This window comes from Phasianus colchicus, chromosome 3 (genome assembly GCF_987193195.1).
Source record: "Phasianus colchicus chromosome 3, bPhaCol1.hap1.1, whole genome shotgun sequence".
Lineage (NCBI taxonomy): Eukaryota > Metazoa > Chordata > Aves > Galliformes > Phasianidae > Phasianus > Phasianus colchicus.
Window position 1 is genome coordinate 91,121,754 of NC_143438.1, and position 18,423 is coordinate 91,140,176.

At 38.4% G+C, this 18,423-nt stretch overlaps 1 protein-coding gene across 1 annotated transcript in view; it reads left to right on the plus strand.

Moving 5' to 3' along the window:
- DENND3 (DENN domain containing 3) overlaps positions 1–18,423 on the plus strand; it is a 38,631-nt gene that overhangs the window by 17,261 nt on the left and 2,947 nt on the right. Inside the window, exons 10-22 of the mRNA XM_031591277.2 lie at positions 2,757–2,853; positions 6,262–6,365; positions 6,689–6,870; positions 7,499–8,020; positions 9,093–9,355; positions 10,374–10,544; positions 11,543–11,672; positions 12,065–12,172; positions 13,696–13,835; positions 15,018–15,178; positions 16,535–16,668; positions 17,680–17,795; positions 17,925–18,062. Coding sequence (XP_031447137.2) covers positions 2,757–2,853; positions 6,262–6,365; positions 6,689–6,870; positions 7,499–8,020; positions 9,093–9,355; positions 10,374–10,544; positions 11,543–11,672; positions 12,065–12,172; positions 13,696–13,835; positions 15,018–15,178; positions 16,535–16,668; positions 17,680–17,795; positions 17,925–18,062 — 2,266 coding nt within the window. The remainder of the gene's footprint in view (positions 1–2,756; positions 2,854–6,261; positions 6,366–6,688; positions 6,871–7,498; positions 8,021–9,092; positions 9,356–10,373; positions 10,545–11,542; positions 11,673–12,064; positions 12,173–13,695; positions 13,836–15,017; positions 15,179–16,534; positions 16,669–17,679; positions 17,796–17,924; positions 18,063–18,423) is intronic.

Sequence of the window (18,423 nt, forward strand, 5' to 3'; positions counted from 1 at the left end):
TGCTTCCCCTGTCATTGAGAATACTCTTAATTTGTCTTACTTCCTAGGTGTTCTGTATATCTCTGTTTTGTGAGGAAACATGAGAAGGTGGTCCTGCTTAGAACATGAATAATAAATGTATTCTGGTACATACAGTACCTCCTCTAGGTGGCCCTACTTGAGTAGGGCAGTTGAACCAGATGAACTGTAGAAGTCTATTCCAGCCTCTACGTTTCTGATATGCATGGCCAGGAAATCTTACAGATAGCTGTTCTAATTCCTGAATTTGCATGTCTCTTACGTGAAGATTTCAGGAAGAGGAGTGTGGTTGTCATAATTAAGAAAATCTTAAGGCCCAGGGATATTAATTTGTAAATGAATACCATATTGGTCAGTCATGCTACAGAAGAATGAATCATGGAATCTTTTGAGTTGGAAGGTACCCTTGAAGGTCATCTAGTCCAACTCACCTGTAGTGAACAGGAACATCTACATCAGGATGCTCAGAGCCCTGTCCAGCCTGACCTTGAACGTCTCCAAAGATGGGGACCTCTGTAGGCAACCTCTTCCAATGCTTCACCACCACTATTATAAAGTACTTTTTCCTTATGTTCAATCTAAATCTCCCCTCTTTTAGTTTGAAACTGTTTCCTCTTGTACTGTCACAACAGGCCCTGCACAAGAGTCTGTCCTCTTCCTTCTTATAGCCCCCACTTCAAATACTGAAAGGCATTCTCAGGTCTCCCTGTTGCTGTGACCGAGGTGCAAGTCCTTGCACTCTGCTGAATCTCACGAGGTTTTCTTGGGCCCACTACTTGAGTCTGTAGAGTTCTCTCTGGATGGCATCCTGTCCCTTAAGCGTGTCAGCTGCACTACGCAGCTTGGTGTCACCCACAAACTTGCCGAGGGTGTGAATTCAAATTGAGACAGTAGAAGAGCTGAAAACAGCTTTGGGAGCTCAAGGACTCCTGACCTGGCTGGTCAGGAGATGGAAAAAATGCTGAAAAGGCTTGAGACATTCAGAGATAGCAACTGTGTGAGTGAGAGTAAGGGAAGGAGAAGAGCTGTTGAAACTCAAGTACAGTGTTGGCACGATAGTTTGGTGGTATTTTAATAATGACGTAGAATAGGATTTGGATTTTTTCCTCTAGAAAAGAGGTCTAGTTATATTACTATTCCTTGTTCTTAAGCTCATCTAATGTATGGATGCACATCTTACCAGGGTACCCATTGTAAATCCTACTATTATTTTCTTGTCTTTGGGGCAGTTATGGTGATATGGTAGGTCATTTCTAAAAACGCAGAAAATTGCTGGTTGATGTGCCTAAGCTTGATTTCTTTCACATAGATACTAACATATGAGAACAAAACTGCTTGCCTGGCATTTCTGAAAAATCTTGCTGCAGATAACTGTCTCCATCTGTTTCTTTCTGCCTCATGTTGGAGATGAAGTTCCTGATGGCTCAGCTATTGCATTGCTCACATGAATGCTTTCTTAATGCTTTCAGTAAGGAGTTATAGTGCAAATACCAAGTCTTTGTTAACCTGCTTGCTTTTGTTGGATTGGCTTAGGGAGCATTCATACAAACAGCTGGGCCTTCCACAAGGACAGTAGCTGCTGACTGTGAAGGAAACAACAGGTTACAGATAGCACAGCTGGATCTGGAGAATAAAATGTGTTTATAGCCTAATGTGTCACCGCTGTGGGATTTGGTGAATTTCAGTGTAACTGTTTAACACACTAAATGCTTGGTTACAAAAAATGAACAGATGCTTTGCTATTTGATAGAATAACATTTTTGCAGAGGAATTGATTCCTTTCTTGCTTTCTTTCTCCTTCCCTTCAAACTTTCTCTTTGTTCTTTTTTTTCAGCATTTTCTTCTGTCTTCTAATACTATATCTACCACCGTCCAGGAGTGAAGGAAAGTAAATCTCTGATGCTATTCTGCTGCTAATTGCTACTGTCTTATTGAAGCACTGTAGTATTTTTGTGTGTATGGAAGTTTTGTGTTTGAAGAAAACCATGATAAATTATATATAATTGTATAGAAATATATACTTGTAATAACCACTATTGACCTGAACCCATATGGCTCGATAAACTGTTTATAAGCTTATATCACCGATCTGTGAAAGATGTGTGATATAGCAGTCTGGTTTTCCAGGGATGGCATAAAGCCTCTGTCTGCTGTGATCATGCATGTACTAAAAATTGCATCCATTTTTTCATAATGCTTCCTGGTTTATTTCAATAGTTCTGTTTCTTTAGACATCACACAAACATCAGTTATTGCTGGCTTGAGGATCAGAGTTTTAGAGTGCAGTAAGAAGTTATCTGTAATGTCTCATGCACCTTAGAGATGCAGTGCAGTGGGATAACGTGAGGCCAGATCATATATTCCAGATTGCCCATGTGAATGTTTGTCTTCATAATGCTTAAAATGGTTTGTCTGTGATTCAATATGTTAATACTATTTCAGGACCTGAGACAGATTATGACTTAAATATAAAGATTTCCTTCCATGTGTTGTTGAAATTGATCCCCCCTTAAGTGAATTTGCTGATTGGAAATGGCAGTCACAGCAGGTAGCCTGTCTTCATACAAGAGTCTGTGTTCTTTTCTTCTGTTCCAGAAACTCAGACTTGCTCATTAAAACTCAGTTTGCTTCTGATGCTGCAACATATTTCTAGTAGTACTAGTGGGCTGCTGCTGCAAACTTACAACTTACTGACAAATCTCCAAGCATATTCATCTTTTTATTTATTTTATCCCTAGGGAGGTAAAAGACCACCTAAATTATGAACACAGAGTGTTTAACAGTGAAGAATTTCTGAAAACAAGAGCAATAGGAGACCAGCCATTTTATGGAAAAGTAAGTTCAGTATTAAATATGTTGTAATTCTGTTACTGACCTCTACTTGAGAATTAATGTCAGAAATTAATGGAATGGTCATGGTTTGGTCTGTGTGGTGTTACTGACTCACTAGATTTCACACTTATTTACTATAAACAGCATTTTGGAGAGCAAGATGTGTAGTTTCAGAGCAAATTACAGAAGCATGGCAGAAGAACGAGCAACACAAGTTAAAATACCTGCTTTATCTGAAGCCTGAGCACCATGACAAGAAGTTGATGATGCCTGTTTGGCTCCAGGCCGTGAACCCATTTCCTACAATGCATGACAGTGAAAGCATGCTATGGACACCGAGTGCCATTTTGCTCGTGTTGGGTTATAGGATGTGTACAGTGTCAGATGATCTGTGTCCTTAGAGCCTGTGGCATTATGATGCATGTGGGGTATGAGTTGATAGAGTTGATGTGTTCTACCAGGTATTCTAACTGCGGCTTACTTTTATGAAGCCCATGAAATAAGACATGAATAGTGCATGGCCTTGTGCCAGGCTCATAGGCACAGCTACAGCCCCTCAGGCATAAAATATTTTTTCCTAGCCCACCTGCTAACACAGAATATTAGTAAATATTGGAGCATAAAACCCTGTGTGGATTTTGTCTGTAGAAGTTCTTTTCATTACTGCCATCATTGCCTTGATCCTGCTGTTAGTGTAAATTTGATTTAGGCCTTCTGAAGTTCACAAGTGATTTAGTTTTTGTCAGTGTGTGTGGTGAGACAGATGTCTGTGAAGAATACAGATGTGTTTTCCTTTGGAGCTGTCACGGGCATAAACTGAACCATGACAGGAGCACTGTTGCGGGAGTATGTTTTTAAAACAATGACTTTAGATATCTAAGGAAGTGGAATGGGTGTGATTTCCTTTTTAAAGGGAGAGTGGCTTGATCACAAAGCTGTGAGATTTAGAACAGTTCTCAGTGCCTTTGGTGGAAGACTTGCTGATCATCAAAAGCTAGAGATCCTTGAGGTGAGGAGGGGAAGTAATGAGGAGGGAAGTGAGAATAGAAAAAAAGAAAGGATCAGGGGAAGAAAGAGGCTGAGAATAGACAGATTTGTGACAGAGTTTCTCGTAGTGCTGGAGTATTTAGCTTGGAAGTGCAAAGGTTGAGATTTTCATCCTTGCAATTGAGACTATTATTTTTACATTAAACTGTTTGCACAGTTAATTAGTTTAATATTAACCTTCAATTAAATGAACTGTTGAGTATCTGAGAAGCAGAATTTACATCTTTTTGAAGTTTGCATCTCATCATCTATGGTGTTCTAGGAGAATTCTGTTGCAACAAAGCAAGCCAATATCCCAAGATTTTCAACTCATAATTTTTAAATAGCAAGGTTATTAACCAATCAAAAGCATATATTAGTTAAGTAAAAAATGATTTCAAGACTTACCCTGATCTGTGAGTACCTGATTTATGAAGTGATGTGAGAAACCTTCTCCAATTAATGTCATAGTTTTTAACAGATACTTAATAAAGTGGGTTCTTATCCCAGCCTACTTTAAGATGTGCTGTTGTTTAAGCTCCTTAAAAATAAGAAAGTTGTGTGCTTGTCACTTTTTTTGGTGAAACTGTTAGTTCTTCAGTAAGCTGTGGGTCAAAGCAGAAATGAAATAGTGAGTAGCGATAGGCTTGCTTTCAAGTAAATCTCACAAGGTAGCAAAACATGGAGTAATTGCTGTTGGTATCTAGTGTTACTGACAGTATTAGTGTTATCTAGTGATAGCTAGTGTGTTATCTCAATTAGTTACCTTTGAAAACCTTTAGAAAGGGCTCCTTTCCTGCAGCATGTCAGTTCTTGAGAGCAGCCCTTCAGAGAAGGAGCTGGGGGTCCTGATGGATGAAAAACTTAAAAACTGAGCCAGAAGAATGATTTTGCAGCTCAGAAAGCAAATGGTATCCTGGGTTCCATCAGAAGAGGAGTGGCCAGCAGGGGCAGGGAGGTGATTTTTCCTCTATACTTTGCCCAAGTGAGGCCCCATCTGAAGTACTGTGTCTAGGCCTGGAGCCCCCAATACAAGAAAGACAGAGAGCTGTTGGAGAGGGTCCAGAGGAGAGCCACAAAGATAATCAGGGGACTGGAGCACCTCCCCTATGAAGACAGGCTGAGTGAGCTGAGCTTGTTCAGTCTGGAGAAAAGAAGGCTGCGGGGTGACCTCATTGCAGCCTTTCAGTACCTAAAGGGAGCCTACAGACAGGAGGGGAATCAACTCTTTGTAAGGGTAGATAACAGCAGGACAAAGGGAAATGGTTTTAAGTTGAGGGAGGGAAGATTTAGGTTGGGTGTCAGGGGGAAATTCTTTACAGAGAGAGTGGTGAGGTGCTGGAACAGGCTGCCCAGAGAGGTGGTGGATGCCTCGTCCCTAGAGATGTTCAAGGCCAGGTTGGATGGGGCTCTGGGCAGCCTGGTCTATCACAGAATCACAGAATCACAGAATGACCTGGGTTGGAGGGGACCTCAAGGATCATGTAGTTCCAACCCCCCTGCCTAGCAGGGCCACCAAACATACACCTTTACTAGATCAGGTTGCCCAGAGCCTCGTCCAACCTGGTCTTGAACACCTCCAAGGACGGGGCATCCACTAGTCTAGTATTAAATGGAGAGCTTGGTGGCCCTGCATGTTGGAATTGGAGATTCATGATCCTTGAGGTCTCTTCCAACCTGAGCCATTCTTTGATTCCTGTGCATACAACAGGAAACAAATTATGCCATCTACTGGAGATTATGTAAAGCAGAAATTTGTAAAATAGCATCTATGGAGGCACTAAGGATGCGTTGTAAAGGAATGTGTAAGAGGTGAAAATGGACAGATAAGTGGCATCTTGAGTATGAACTAATTGTTGATATAATGTTTCCATTAATTTCAGAAAATCAGTATTATTTATAAATCTCATCTGTATTTTTGAAACATCATAGCAAAACATAGATACATAATCAATAACTTATAAAGTGAAAAAATAGTAACTGCAGGACTAACAAGGGTATTTTAAGCAAGCTTTTGGAATATGTCATTAATGTAAAGGTGGTTTTTTTTTTTTTTTAAACTTACATTTAAAGGTACAGATGTTTTTCTGTCAGTGCATTAGTTCACTAATTTCAGTAGTGAACTCTACTCTTTTGCTCTGTATTTCCCATTTTTGGTTTGCTTTCATCTTTTGGAAGGTGATCTGAGATTACTTTTTGCCTCTAAGCAAACGTGGAAGTTGACTGAAAGCTGAGTTAGTTCTGTTGCTGAAGTCAGGTACTTCTGTTTTTTTGTAATTGCTAAAATGAATGTTTTCAGTTGTATGTCTTGAAAGATGATAAAAATGCTCAAAACATGCTGCTAACTTGTGAATGATCCACAGCTAACCAGTCTGTCTCTCACAGGTTTTAGAGACCTACATGTTTCACTCTTTCCTTAAAGCTCGTTTGAATAGAAAGATGGATGCTTTTGCTCGACTTGAATTGAGCACCCAGTCTGAAGAGGATAGGTAACTTTTTCACCTTGCTTGTTGTGGTTTTGAACTTTATCGGAATAAGTGGCATCAGTGATAAAAGAACTTTTGACTGTATTGGTATGAGATTAGGTTACCTATGAATAAGATTGTGACTAATTAATGGGCCATTTTATTAAGCTTGCTGTGAAAGAGGTGTACAGATGTGTCCAGTCATGGCTGTGAAAAGTGTAAATTGACACTATGATTATAACTTGATTTTCTTCTTCTTGCTCTTTCATAGTATTAAGTAGTTATTTAATTTATGTATGCATGCAGAATTTTAAACCTAATTATATAATTTTTACATTATTTTTCAGATTCAACTTGATGTTTCGTACTCCGAGAAGACTTACTATGGAGAAAATGGCTTCTAAGAGATTTAATTCACAGAACATCATTAACAGACGTATGGTAATCAGTATGCCTAATCTGCAAGATATCAAGCTACCAGAGAGTCCTACTAGAAGGTCCTCACTTCGAAGAATAGAGGCAGGCATTGGTGAGTGAAGAATGTGCTGAATGAATACACTGTTTTTTTTCTGTTTTGTGTGATATCATTGAATGATTTCCACAGAAAGTGTCAGATGCTGTAAGGAAATGGTGAGCTGGGTCATTTTCAGCTGGGGCCCCATCTGTGCTTCTCTTTGCATGTTAAATCAGCCTGTATTCTACATTAAGTTCTGCTGTACCACAAAGGATAAGGATGTGATTACTGTCCTTACCGACCTTATGTCCATTTCTTCACTGCATTTGAATATTTGCTTAGATTTACCTTTGTGTAACTAAGCAGTCCTTTTCAAACTGCAGATATGGATTTACTCTCGTGTGTAGTTTTACTTGCATATTTTTATGTATTACATAAAGAGATGTATATATTCACATTATTCATATATCTTAAAAATATGTATTCTCTGGAAAGGATATTACCAGAATGGGAGTATTCTGACATTAAGAAGGATGTATATAGAAATACATTTGTGTCCTTAGCATAACTTTAATCTGAAGGAATTTTATGCAATTTAATTGAAGAAATTGTTGTGATGGGATTCTTTTTGTTCATAGTACTGCTGGTTGCAAAAAAATTCATGCTTTTACTAATTCCTGTACCACCTTTTTTTCACTTCTAGCTGTGAAAAAGCCCTCCAAATCAGTTAGTACATTCAAAATCCCAGAAATTCACTTTCCTCTGATGAGCCACTGTGTTCACTCCTACTATACAGAGTTCTTCAACCATCTCAGCAAAGCTATAAATACCTTACCACCTGATAACTCAGCATTGCTGGCAAGGTACTTCTACCTCCGGGGACTTATTAGCTTGATGCAAGGGAAACTACTAAATGCACTCTCTGACTTTCAGAACCTAGATAAAACAGACTTAAGAATTTTCCCTACTGAACTTGTAAGAAAAATTGTGGAAACTTTGCCTCCTTCTGAGCGTTTTCAAGCTGACCGCAAGCCTGAGCTGAAGAGGCTGATAAGCCTAGTGATGGAACAACAGAGGGAAGTGACAAAAATAGATGACCATGTAAAACACTTTGAATTGCCAAAAACACACATGCAACTGGATGATTTTGTGAAGCGAATCCAGGAGTCTGGGATTGTCAGAGACATAGACACTATACATCGGTTGTTTGATGCCTTAACCGTAGGTGAGTAGAGGGTACATTTTTACTGATCATCTACACTGACACAAGGACAATTTAAAGCTATTTTTGTTTTTATGAACTAGGATAAAAGAAAATTTGTCTCCAGTTGTTTCTCTTCTTAATTACTAGTCAACTCAGTATGCGTGCTTTTGTTTAATTAAAGTAAGTGTGGAGAGTAGATTGAATGGATACAGGATGTATACATGTGTGTATGCACAGGTACATTTATGTACCTGTGTCCACAATAAGGGATGAAGAGTCCTCTTACATATTTAAGCATACAACTTAAAATTTTTCAGATTGAATTCATGGGGTAGTTTTTATTCATTTTGTGTTTTAATGGTGTACAGTTCTGCTTTGGCTATGATGAGTCAAGTGACTATAAGCCTGTCCTAATTGCTAATGGATAATATCTTATAAAACCACTAAGTAATCTGGCAAGGTTGGAGACTGTTGAAAAGAACTAGCAAAATACAGAATTCAAGTGGCTACAGTAAAATTCCTCTTGAATCATTATCATAGCAAATGGAGAGCTTATGTTTGTGTTTGAGAGAACTTTCTTCTCTTGTGAATGAGATCTGAATCTTGTGATAGATTTCTAAAAACATAGATGGAGTGGTTTTATAAAATACTATTCAGTTCTATTTCTATCTCTACTTACTGCAATCATAGTTATATTTTGTGGCCACAGAGATTAAACATCAGTTACAATAGCAATTTTTTTTAATGCCAAAAGTAACATACATCTTGCAAGAACTCGAGATTCTGCTGTCCAAGCTCACTTAAATTCTTAGAATAACTAATTAAATACTTGGAATAACTGTTGCTGAAGTCTTTTAATTAATTAACTCTGGCTTTTATCCTGAGTTGGTAAGTATGTTGTATATTTGCATTCTGTGGAACCAAGAACTGAAATGCCATGGTGAGAAGTACTCAGTTCAGTAGTGCTTACCCAGTTCTGCTTATCCATTTTACTGTTAGAAATGCAATCTGGAAGCCAATATCTTTTAAAACTATCTTTTTATTTAAATCTGTATAATAATTTCTCACAGTAAACAGGTTTTAAAATTTTTAGGGCAGCAGAAACAAATTGATCCTGAAACATTCCGAGATTTCTACAACTACTGGAAAGAAACTGAAGCAGAAGCTCAAGAGGTCAATCTGCCACCAGCAGTAATAGAACATCTGGATAAAAACGAATGTGTCTACAAGTTATCCTGCTCAGTTAAAACTAACTATGGTGTAGGAAAAATAGCACTGACCCAAAAGCGCTTATTTCTTTTGACTGAAGGAGGACGTCCTGGCTATGTCCATATTGCTGCTTTCAGGGATATAGAGGTGAGCATCGAGTCATTTTCTTGAATAATTGTACTTTGAGGGTGACAGAGCCCTGGAATAAGCTGCTCAGAGAGGTTATGAAGTCTCCTTCTCTGGAAATTTTCAAAAGTGATGGGCACTTTCCTGTGCAATTTGCTCTAGGAAGCTTGCTTTAGCAGCAGGGGAGGATTGGAGTAGATTATCTCCAGGGGTCCCTTCCAACCCCTGCGATTCTGTGGATGACAAGCAATGTTCCATTCTGCTGAAAGACCTACCTCAGACTGTCTCAGTAAGAGCTGTAATGAATGGCTCTGAAATCAGAAACTCACAAATGATAAGAGGTTTTAAAGAGGTGAATGTGTGCTAGGTGCTACGATGGTGTGGTTTAAAAATCTGGAGTCCTTAACTTCTAGATCACAGAATCACTGAATGGGCAGGGTTGGAAAGGGACCTCAAGGATCATGAATCTCCAACCCCCCTGCCACATGCAGGGCCACCAACCTCCTCATTTAATACTAGACCAGGCTGCCGAGCATCCCATCCAACCTGGCCTTGAACACCTCCAGGAATAGGGCATCCACGGCTTCTCTGGGCAGCCTGTTCCAACATCTCACCACTCTCTCTGTAAAGAACTTCCCCCTGACATCCAACCTAAATCTTCTCTCCTTCATTTCCTTTGTCCTGCTGTTATCTACCCATTCAGAGAGTTGACTCCCCTTCTGTTAGTAAGCTCTCTTTAGGTACTGAAAGGCTGCAATTTAGATTTGCAGGACACAAAGCTTGGTACACAGAGCCAGAGGAATATAATAACGTGAATGTTAAATGCACCAATCTGTATCCACTCTGTAATGAAGCCTAGGTGATACTGTTAGCGATTATCATCCTCACAAAACCTGCTAATAGACTATTTCTGCTTAGTGGTGTGTATGAACAACTGAAATATTAATTGTAGTTAAATAAAGAAAGCTATCCTGTAGGTTTAATACTGCATCTTAGCTGTGACTGCATGGTACACCTTCCTTGCTTTTCTTGTTTCCAGGATGTTAAGAACACAACTGTAGCTTTCCTTCTTTTGAGAATACCTACTCTGAGGATTGAAACGATATATAAAAAACAAGTATTTGAAGCTAACCTGAAAACTGAGTGTGATCTCTGGTACCTGATAGTGAAAGAAATGTGGGCTGGAAAGAAAATGGCAGATGATCACAAGGTATAAAAATGGGCACAGCCAACTGAATAAATGTGAAGTATGTGCTTTCTGTTTCTGTTCTAAATAATTCCTGTATCAGTCTTGGAATTTCTTGGTTTTAGCATGTGATAGCTAAGTAATAAGCTGTTGTTTTTGATGTTACTTCTAAATATAGTACATCCAGAATACTAGCAAAATAGTACATTTAAATATGTACAATTAAATACTGCATTTAAAAGTAAGGGATTTTTTTTCTCAATTAATTTGGACCTTTTTGTTTAGTTACCAGTTTTGTGAAATACATTGGTAGCTTAAGCTTACCAAGTGAGAGCAGTGATCCTAAAAGAAGCTTGCCATGTCTTACTTCCCTTACAAAGTGTAATGTTTAGAGGGATTATTTTTTTTCTTTGCCATTCTGGAATCTTGGTAGCTGGAATCCTTTGAATAAATAGAGCAAGATGTGTTAGAATCATAGAATCACAAGGTTGGTTCTTCTGCCATAAAACCTTTGAGGAAGAAAAAGGATCATACGAGCATGGTTTCCAGCCAAAATACTAAATTCTCCATCAGTGATGAATTTAATAGTGAAAATGTATCTTGGTGATTTTTTAAGAAGGATTGGGATAGTGTTACATGAGATCAAGAAAAATGTACTTCTCTTCTATGCAGGAAGGTCCAGGATGGAAATTGGTGTCTGCCCTGTGTGTGCTGTGTCTCTTCAATCAGTGCAATTCATGCAGTTTCAATTGTGCATTCTGAATTAAAATTGTGCCAGATCTGAAGTACATCTTTCAGTGCAATGACTTAACTGTAGCTTTTGGTTCTCTGCTCTATGCCCTTGCTTTGGAGTGAAATGTGATGTGATAGTGGGGTTTGCTTGCAGGTAGTATGGATTATGCTCCAGGAAAGCAACTGGCTAGTGCTTGTGCTTTAGTGTGACTTGCATTATAATGGTTGAATATGGAGACATGCAAGAATGATGAGTAGTGGGTAAACTACAGTAAGACTTTTTTCTTTAGGATCCTCAGTATATTCAGCAAGCATTGACAAATGTTCTCCTGATGGATGCTGTCGTTGGTGCCCTGCAGTCCTCCAAAGCCATATATGCAGCCTCTAAACTGTCTTATTTTGACAGGATGAAGAATGAAGGTCAGTCATGTACCAGTGATATGAAGCCTCTGGTATCTCATCATCTATTTCAGTCTTTTCTTTTTACAGTTTGTTTTTCAAACTGGTTATCTGTAGAGTTATAAGATGATGATAGCCTTATTGCTCTTTGGTTGCCATACTTCATTAAATATTTATTTTGTTTAGTTAGAAACCTGTACTGATATCAATATACTGTGTTGGGTGGGTTTTTCTTGTTTGCTTTTTGGATAAATGCATGCTTCTCTTATTTAAATACTGCCTGGGCTTTCACAGTCAGCTAAAGTTAGAAGGAAAAATGGGAATAAGTGGTACATAATTATTCTTTCACGAGGATTATAGATCTGTTTCAGGCTCAAGTATGCACTTCATGACCTTTTAAAAACTTATTTTAGTGCCTATGATGATCCCCAAAACAACCTCAGAGACATTAAAGCACAAGATCAACCCGTCAGCTGGTGAGACATTTCCACAGGCAATAGATGTCTTGCTTTATACTCCAGGTAAGGTGATGTATTTCCTTATAGTAGCTTTAATTAGCCTATAAAATGTTATCTCCTAACACCTGGTATTATGTCTGCCTGATTTTGTTCACATTCTGACAGGCCTTGGTTGTGTATAGAATTCTAAAACAGAAAATATTGAAAAAGAACAGTGATAAATTAAGATAGCTTTCACAGTCTTAATTTGCCATCCTATGTGTATATGCGTTTTAATTGTCTTCAATTATATGTTAATGTGTCAGTTTGCCATTAAGACTTCTACCTTGCTTATTGAGCAGGGTGGAAAAATGATGTCCCAGCACTGATCAGTGTTCGCTGTTCATTTTCAGTAGTCATATAGGAGTGTTTAGTTGAACCAGTGCAGAAATCCCAGCCAGATCTGTTCCTGTGACTCTCACTGTCATCACAGTACGTGATCTAATATCTAATTCATCCCATGTGATTTAAGTCCATGCCTGAAGAATGCATTATTATTTTCCCTGTGATCTTTTGTGTGATATTTGGCACACTTATATCTCAGTAATTGAAAATGCACTGGAAAAAAGAAGTTGGGGCAAAAGCCTTATCTCATTTTAACTGCTTAATTTGGATTGTCTTGGATTTTTCAGAGCAGTCATATGTGCACTTAATGAGATTTCAACCTGAACATAAATTAAGGTTTTCACCTCAGGTTTCACACCTGGAAGTGAGGAGTGTGCTGCTAGTGTGTATTTATGAGAAATGACTTGCATAGGGATTCTGATTCAGAGGCACTAAGAACTCACTAGATCTGAGTCTATGTCTTGCTCAAAACGTGCATTTAGCCAGAAGGCAAAGAAGAAATCCTAGAAATAAATATCCTTTGTTATATGATCCTGATTTATTTCAAGAGCAAATCTGCACAATGCATGATCTGTGGGGGAATAAATACATGATCATACTTAAAACAACAACAAGGGAAAAAAAAGCACTTTTATCTGGGGCTGTTCACAATGGATGTGAATTCTAATTGAGAGGTGTTAATTTTCATAACCTTACTCATCTCCTGACTTAAGTTCACGTGTAATTCCTAGAATTTGGGCACCCTGAGACAAAAGCACAAAGTGAATTTCACAATTCAGGAAGTTGGATGGAGAATCTGTGTGTGGTGGTGGTGGAGGGTTTGGTTGTGCTTTTCTTTCTTTGAATGGAGGTTGCTTTCTTCTAAATGAAACAATCATGTGGCAGATGGAATGAATGGAGTCACTAGTTTTATTTCATAGGGCTTATAAGCCTCCCTGCAATTCCAGTTATCTAAACATTTCATCTGTGAAAATGATCTCTGCTCTGAATAACATTGAAGTGTGAGGTTAAGCCATCAGGTGAAATCACCAATTGGATAAGGAGCACAAATTCACTGTAAACAGTGTCCTTTGTTAACTGGTGATGTAAGTTCCAGAACACAGAAGCATTTCATTGCTCTACCTCTGATAATGTTTTTTCCATGTGTCTCCAAAAGTGTTTTATTTTCTTTACTTCTCTCATCTTCTCTGCTTTGTTTCTAGGGCATCTTGACATTTCAGAAAGACCTGACAATGCTCATCCAAAACTGTGGTGTGCTTTAAACGAAGGGAAAGTTGTGGTCTTTGATGCATCTACCTGGACTATTCAACAGCACTGTTTCAGAATGGGCCGCTGTAAACTGGTAAGACTAACACTCATACCATGACTGATGATTTAGCTTGTTTTTTCTGTTGCTGATAGCCTAATTAACACTAGGCCATACAGTCGTCCCTTAGAAGTTGAAGAAGGATATTTGAGTTGTGCTGCAGTTAACTTGGAGAAACGGAGGATTGAGAGAAAAAGGTTTTGTAACGAAACAGGTCAACTGGTAGGAAGTGATGGATTGACTGAGATGGCATGCTAGCCTAGTGGTATTCTTGGAGCAGGAAGGCTGGTTTGAAACAGCTGAGTGAAAAGAATCTATAAAAAAGAAAACAGAGATAGCCCTAAGTATAGTTAAAAAATCATCTGTGCTGAAGAGCTAGAAACTGGAGAAATGTGTAAGGAAACTACTGGGTGATACAGATAGTCTAAAAGAAGACTCAGACAACAGATTAAAGAGAGTTACTTGTGGGAATTTGAATTGAATAACTTAGTGAAAGGGAGGGCTGAAACAGGCTTTGGACTGCGTGAAAAACATACAGAAGAGAACACACAGCAAAGGGCTTTATAGGTGACTTGTGTGGAAGATGAGAAACGTTTCTGTGGATAAATGTGGGGAAAAAAACTGAAAGGGGTAGGACAAAGCTGATGGTAGAGGAAAAATAGAAATCTTGGAGAAGAGTTGGATGCTGACCTATTCTAAAGAGGAGGAAGAGAAGAAGAGGAAGACTTGGGTCTTGTGAGACTCAAGAAGGAGAGATTAAGAGTTTCTGAATGGGAGAGGGATGTTTCAGGTGCAATAAAGGAGAAATTGGTGTTTTCCTAGGCATCACCTTAACTAAAGTAGGAATGGTGTTTATGTCAGATGGTTAGTACAGCTTCCAATCCAGAAGACAGAAATGCACCATATTCTGTGGTTTCCCCAAGTGCTGTCTGCAACTTCTACTTTGCTTAAGCTGGGAAACACAACTTTGAATCAGTTACCAAGATACATTATTAATCTTATTTACTGAAAGTTAAACTCAAAAAAGAGATCTGTCCTTCCTCTCCCTCCAGCTGAGCAAAGGATAAATACTGGAGTGCTGAGTTTTAATCCCTTACTGTAATCACCAGAAATCTGTTACTTCATAACATAGCCTTTTTCTATGTTATATTAAAAACTGATTTTTTTAAAAGTTTTTTTTTCTTTTTTTACTATTTAATCCTGTTTTTTTCTCCCCAGACTTGTATGGTAATGGTAGAACAGAGTCAAGTATGGATTGGTTCTCAAGATTCCATTATTTATATAATCAACACTCACAGTATGTCTTGTAATAAGCAACTGAATGATCACCATTCTGATATTACAGACATAGTCGTGGAGAAGAAGAATGGAATACCCAGGTATATTTAATTACAATGGTTTCTTCTTAAAAATGCATCTACAAGAAAATGTTGAGAGACCGGAAGAGTCATGAACGTTAAGGAGAATCTTCCTGTGGTTAAATAGAAAGCTGTCCTACTATTGCCAGACATCACTTTGTCTAATATTGTAGCTCCCATTATTGGGTATTGCAAATTAAGTATTTCCTTTCTATTAAAAAATCATTATGTACTTTGGAACAAAGATGATAAAAGAATATTTTTTTCAGGCAAGAAGTAGAGCAGCTGGAAGTTGGTGGCTCTGTACAAATCAGTAGAGATGCCATTTAAAGACCACTTCATTTTTGCTTTGAGCACTTCATCATTGACCAGATTTTTACAACGTGCTTCAGAGTTCATCCTGCATGTTTTTAAAGGAAATAGTACATTCCTTGTTTTGTTCAGAGAAAATCCTTTTTATCTTTTGGTAGCATTGGGAAGGGAGTAACTGAAGGCATGAACTAGTTGACTTTCTGTGACAGACCAGAGACAAGCCTCAGTTCTAGTGCTGCAGCAGGCATGACTGGGTTTTGAGGGGGAATTTGCTTAGGTGTCAGTAGGGCCTACTGGAAAAGGTACTCTTATCTGAAGAAAACAAATGTCAAAGGCAGAAGAGATCATATGATTTGTTCTCTCAGGTGGAGTAGCAAAGAAAAAAGATTTTGAGATGTTTTGGTCGTGCCTTGAGAGGAAAAGAGAAAATTGGAAAGGCAACAGAGTTCAGGAAAATTATAGGGAATGTTTTTGTTGTATTTAACTCTTCAACCATGATGTAATCCATGCTCTAGTTCACTTAGAGGCCTGAATTAGCCTGCAGTGCTGCTAGTGATATAAAGTCTTTGGAGTATAATCTCAGACAAAGAAAAAAGGGGCTGTGCCAGAATACAGTAGTTCCATAGGAGACAAACAGCTAGAAGGATGGATGCTTGGCTGTTACTCAGAAGTTGCTGTTGGCTGCTTAAATGTACTTACACTAAAATAATAGAATTGGACACCCCAAAACAGAACTCAGATCAGCTGTGATGAGCAAAATCTAACTGTTTAGAGCCAGCAGTGTAAAACATAGGGAGGGAAAAAGTGTAGGTCCTTCCTCAAGCATTTTGGTGGGCATAGAATGAGTGTGCTCTTATCCTTTAAAGACTCCAGTTACTGTTTGAAATGGCTGAGTACAGCTAACTGCTTACTGCTTTATTGTTAAAATTATAGTATCTGGCCTTGAAGCCTCTTGGGCTTTGGCTTATTGTAAAACTTGTGATTTTGCAAGTCTTTCCATATGAATTTTGTTCTGAATGTGAATGTACAATATACTATTATTATTTTTTTTGTCTGTATCAACAGTGAAGCATACTCAAGCAGCTTAGATGGAACAGTGATTGCTTGGAACATCAGCACTCTGAAGGTTAACCGTGCTTTTCAGCTGCCCTGCCAAAACCTAACTTCTATTAAACTTCATAATGAACAACTGTGGTGCTGTAAGTTAATTCCTCAATAATTAAAAAAAAAAAAAAAAAAAGCTATCTTATTAGTCAGAGCAATACATTAAACTCACACTCTGACTTTACATTCACGATGTTCCACCCTCAATTCCCACTTGGTGTGTTTAAGTAGCCTTCTGTAAGTGAGGCCTCCAAAACTCTTACTTTAATTAGCTAGCTTGAGTCTCTCCTGAGAGTATTGCCTCTGCTATAGGATGTGGCCTCTGGCTACACTGTTTGTCTGACCCCTCCTGGCAACACAAGATTGGAATGGAAAGCTTTGAGAAAGTTCTTTTAAAGTCTAAAGGGATAAACATTTGCAAGTTGCTTTTGGTATTTTGACTTTTTATTTTTGACTGTATGGTATTGATCTGAGTTGGTAATCTTCAAACCTGCCTTTTGGGCACGTTTAGAACTTGTCATCCCTTCTGCAAGAGTCTAGATGAATAAAGCCAGCATTTATGTTAAACATCTTTATCCTTGAAGTAAACTAGTAAATTACTTGAAGTCATTTCATAAATAGGGCACAGATAGTAAGCCCTGCCATGCTCAGGAGCCTGTATTGAAGCACACCTTAATAGGACAACAGGTGAAACAGAACAGCAGGTGCAGTCTTTGGGAATTTGTGCAGCAAGTAGTAGCAGTGCTTTGGTGGGGTAAAGATTCAGCCCTGTTAACTTTGTAGCACAAACACTTCAAATCAGTTCTGTAGATAGCTGTATACTAGGGAACCTAACTGTGGGATCTCCTAATGTAAAGGAATCTCTTCTCATTATTTTTGGACTTTAACAGGTGTTTGTACTGCAAAAATAGTAACCAGCATTTGGAGAAAACAGAAGTAAAAAGTGGATACTATAAAAAACAGGAAGAGCCTCTAAGATGTCACTGTTGATTGAGAAATAAGACAACTGTTAGATGCATCCATTTTATTTTGCTAGTTTTGTTCAGGGCTTATGGATGTGTAAGGAGTTGGCACTTCTTCTAATAACACTTTATCTAATACTGAAGGTACTGGAAGCTGCATATTTGTAATGTCAACTTACGAATTTCGACTACAAATGAAGATTGAGCAACACCTGAAGGATGTGTGTTCATATTTCCTCTGCTTCCAGCTCTTTCCTGAGGTATTACATTTGAACTGCTAACGTGGTGTGAAGAAAGCGGTCGCGACATGCCAGCAACTGTGTAGTTACTTATTGCAATATGCTTGCTGTCAGCAGTGCTAAGGTTAAACATAACTTTCTGTGCTTCAGAGAAATGAAGTGTGGGCATCTTACTCAGGGAGTAGTGACCTGTATATTTGGAACACCAAAGACTTTGCAAGCACACCTCAAAAAATTCATCTTCAAGATTGCTCTGAGATTACCTGCATGATACAAGTCAAAAATCAGGTGAGAGACGTTTGGACTGATTTTCATTTGTTGTAGACTTCTTTACTAAAAGCTTTGTCTGTTTACAGCTCTCACAGGCTTTCATTAGTTAGCTTTCTTACAGACTGTTTGCCAATGTATTAGTTTAAAACATTGATTTTTCTTTTAAATCAGTAGCCCACCACAACTGGATGCTATGACTGTAGCCCAGAATGCATGTCAGGCCAAAAAATCTCACAAGTAATTAAAATGCCTGGTGACTTTTATTAGCCATTGACATTTTCAGGGAATGGTAGAAGCTGAAAGTTTAGGTCCCTTGATATTTAATCTCAGGGCTCCTAAGACTAAACCTTGGAAAAGGTTAATAGCCATGCTAATTGGC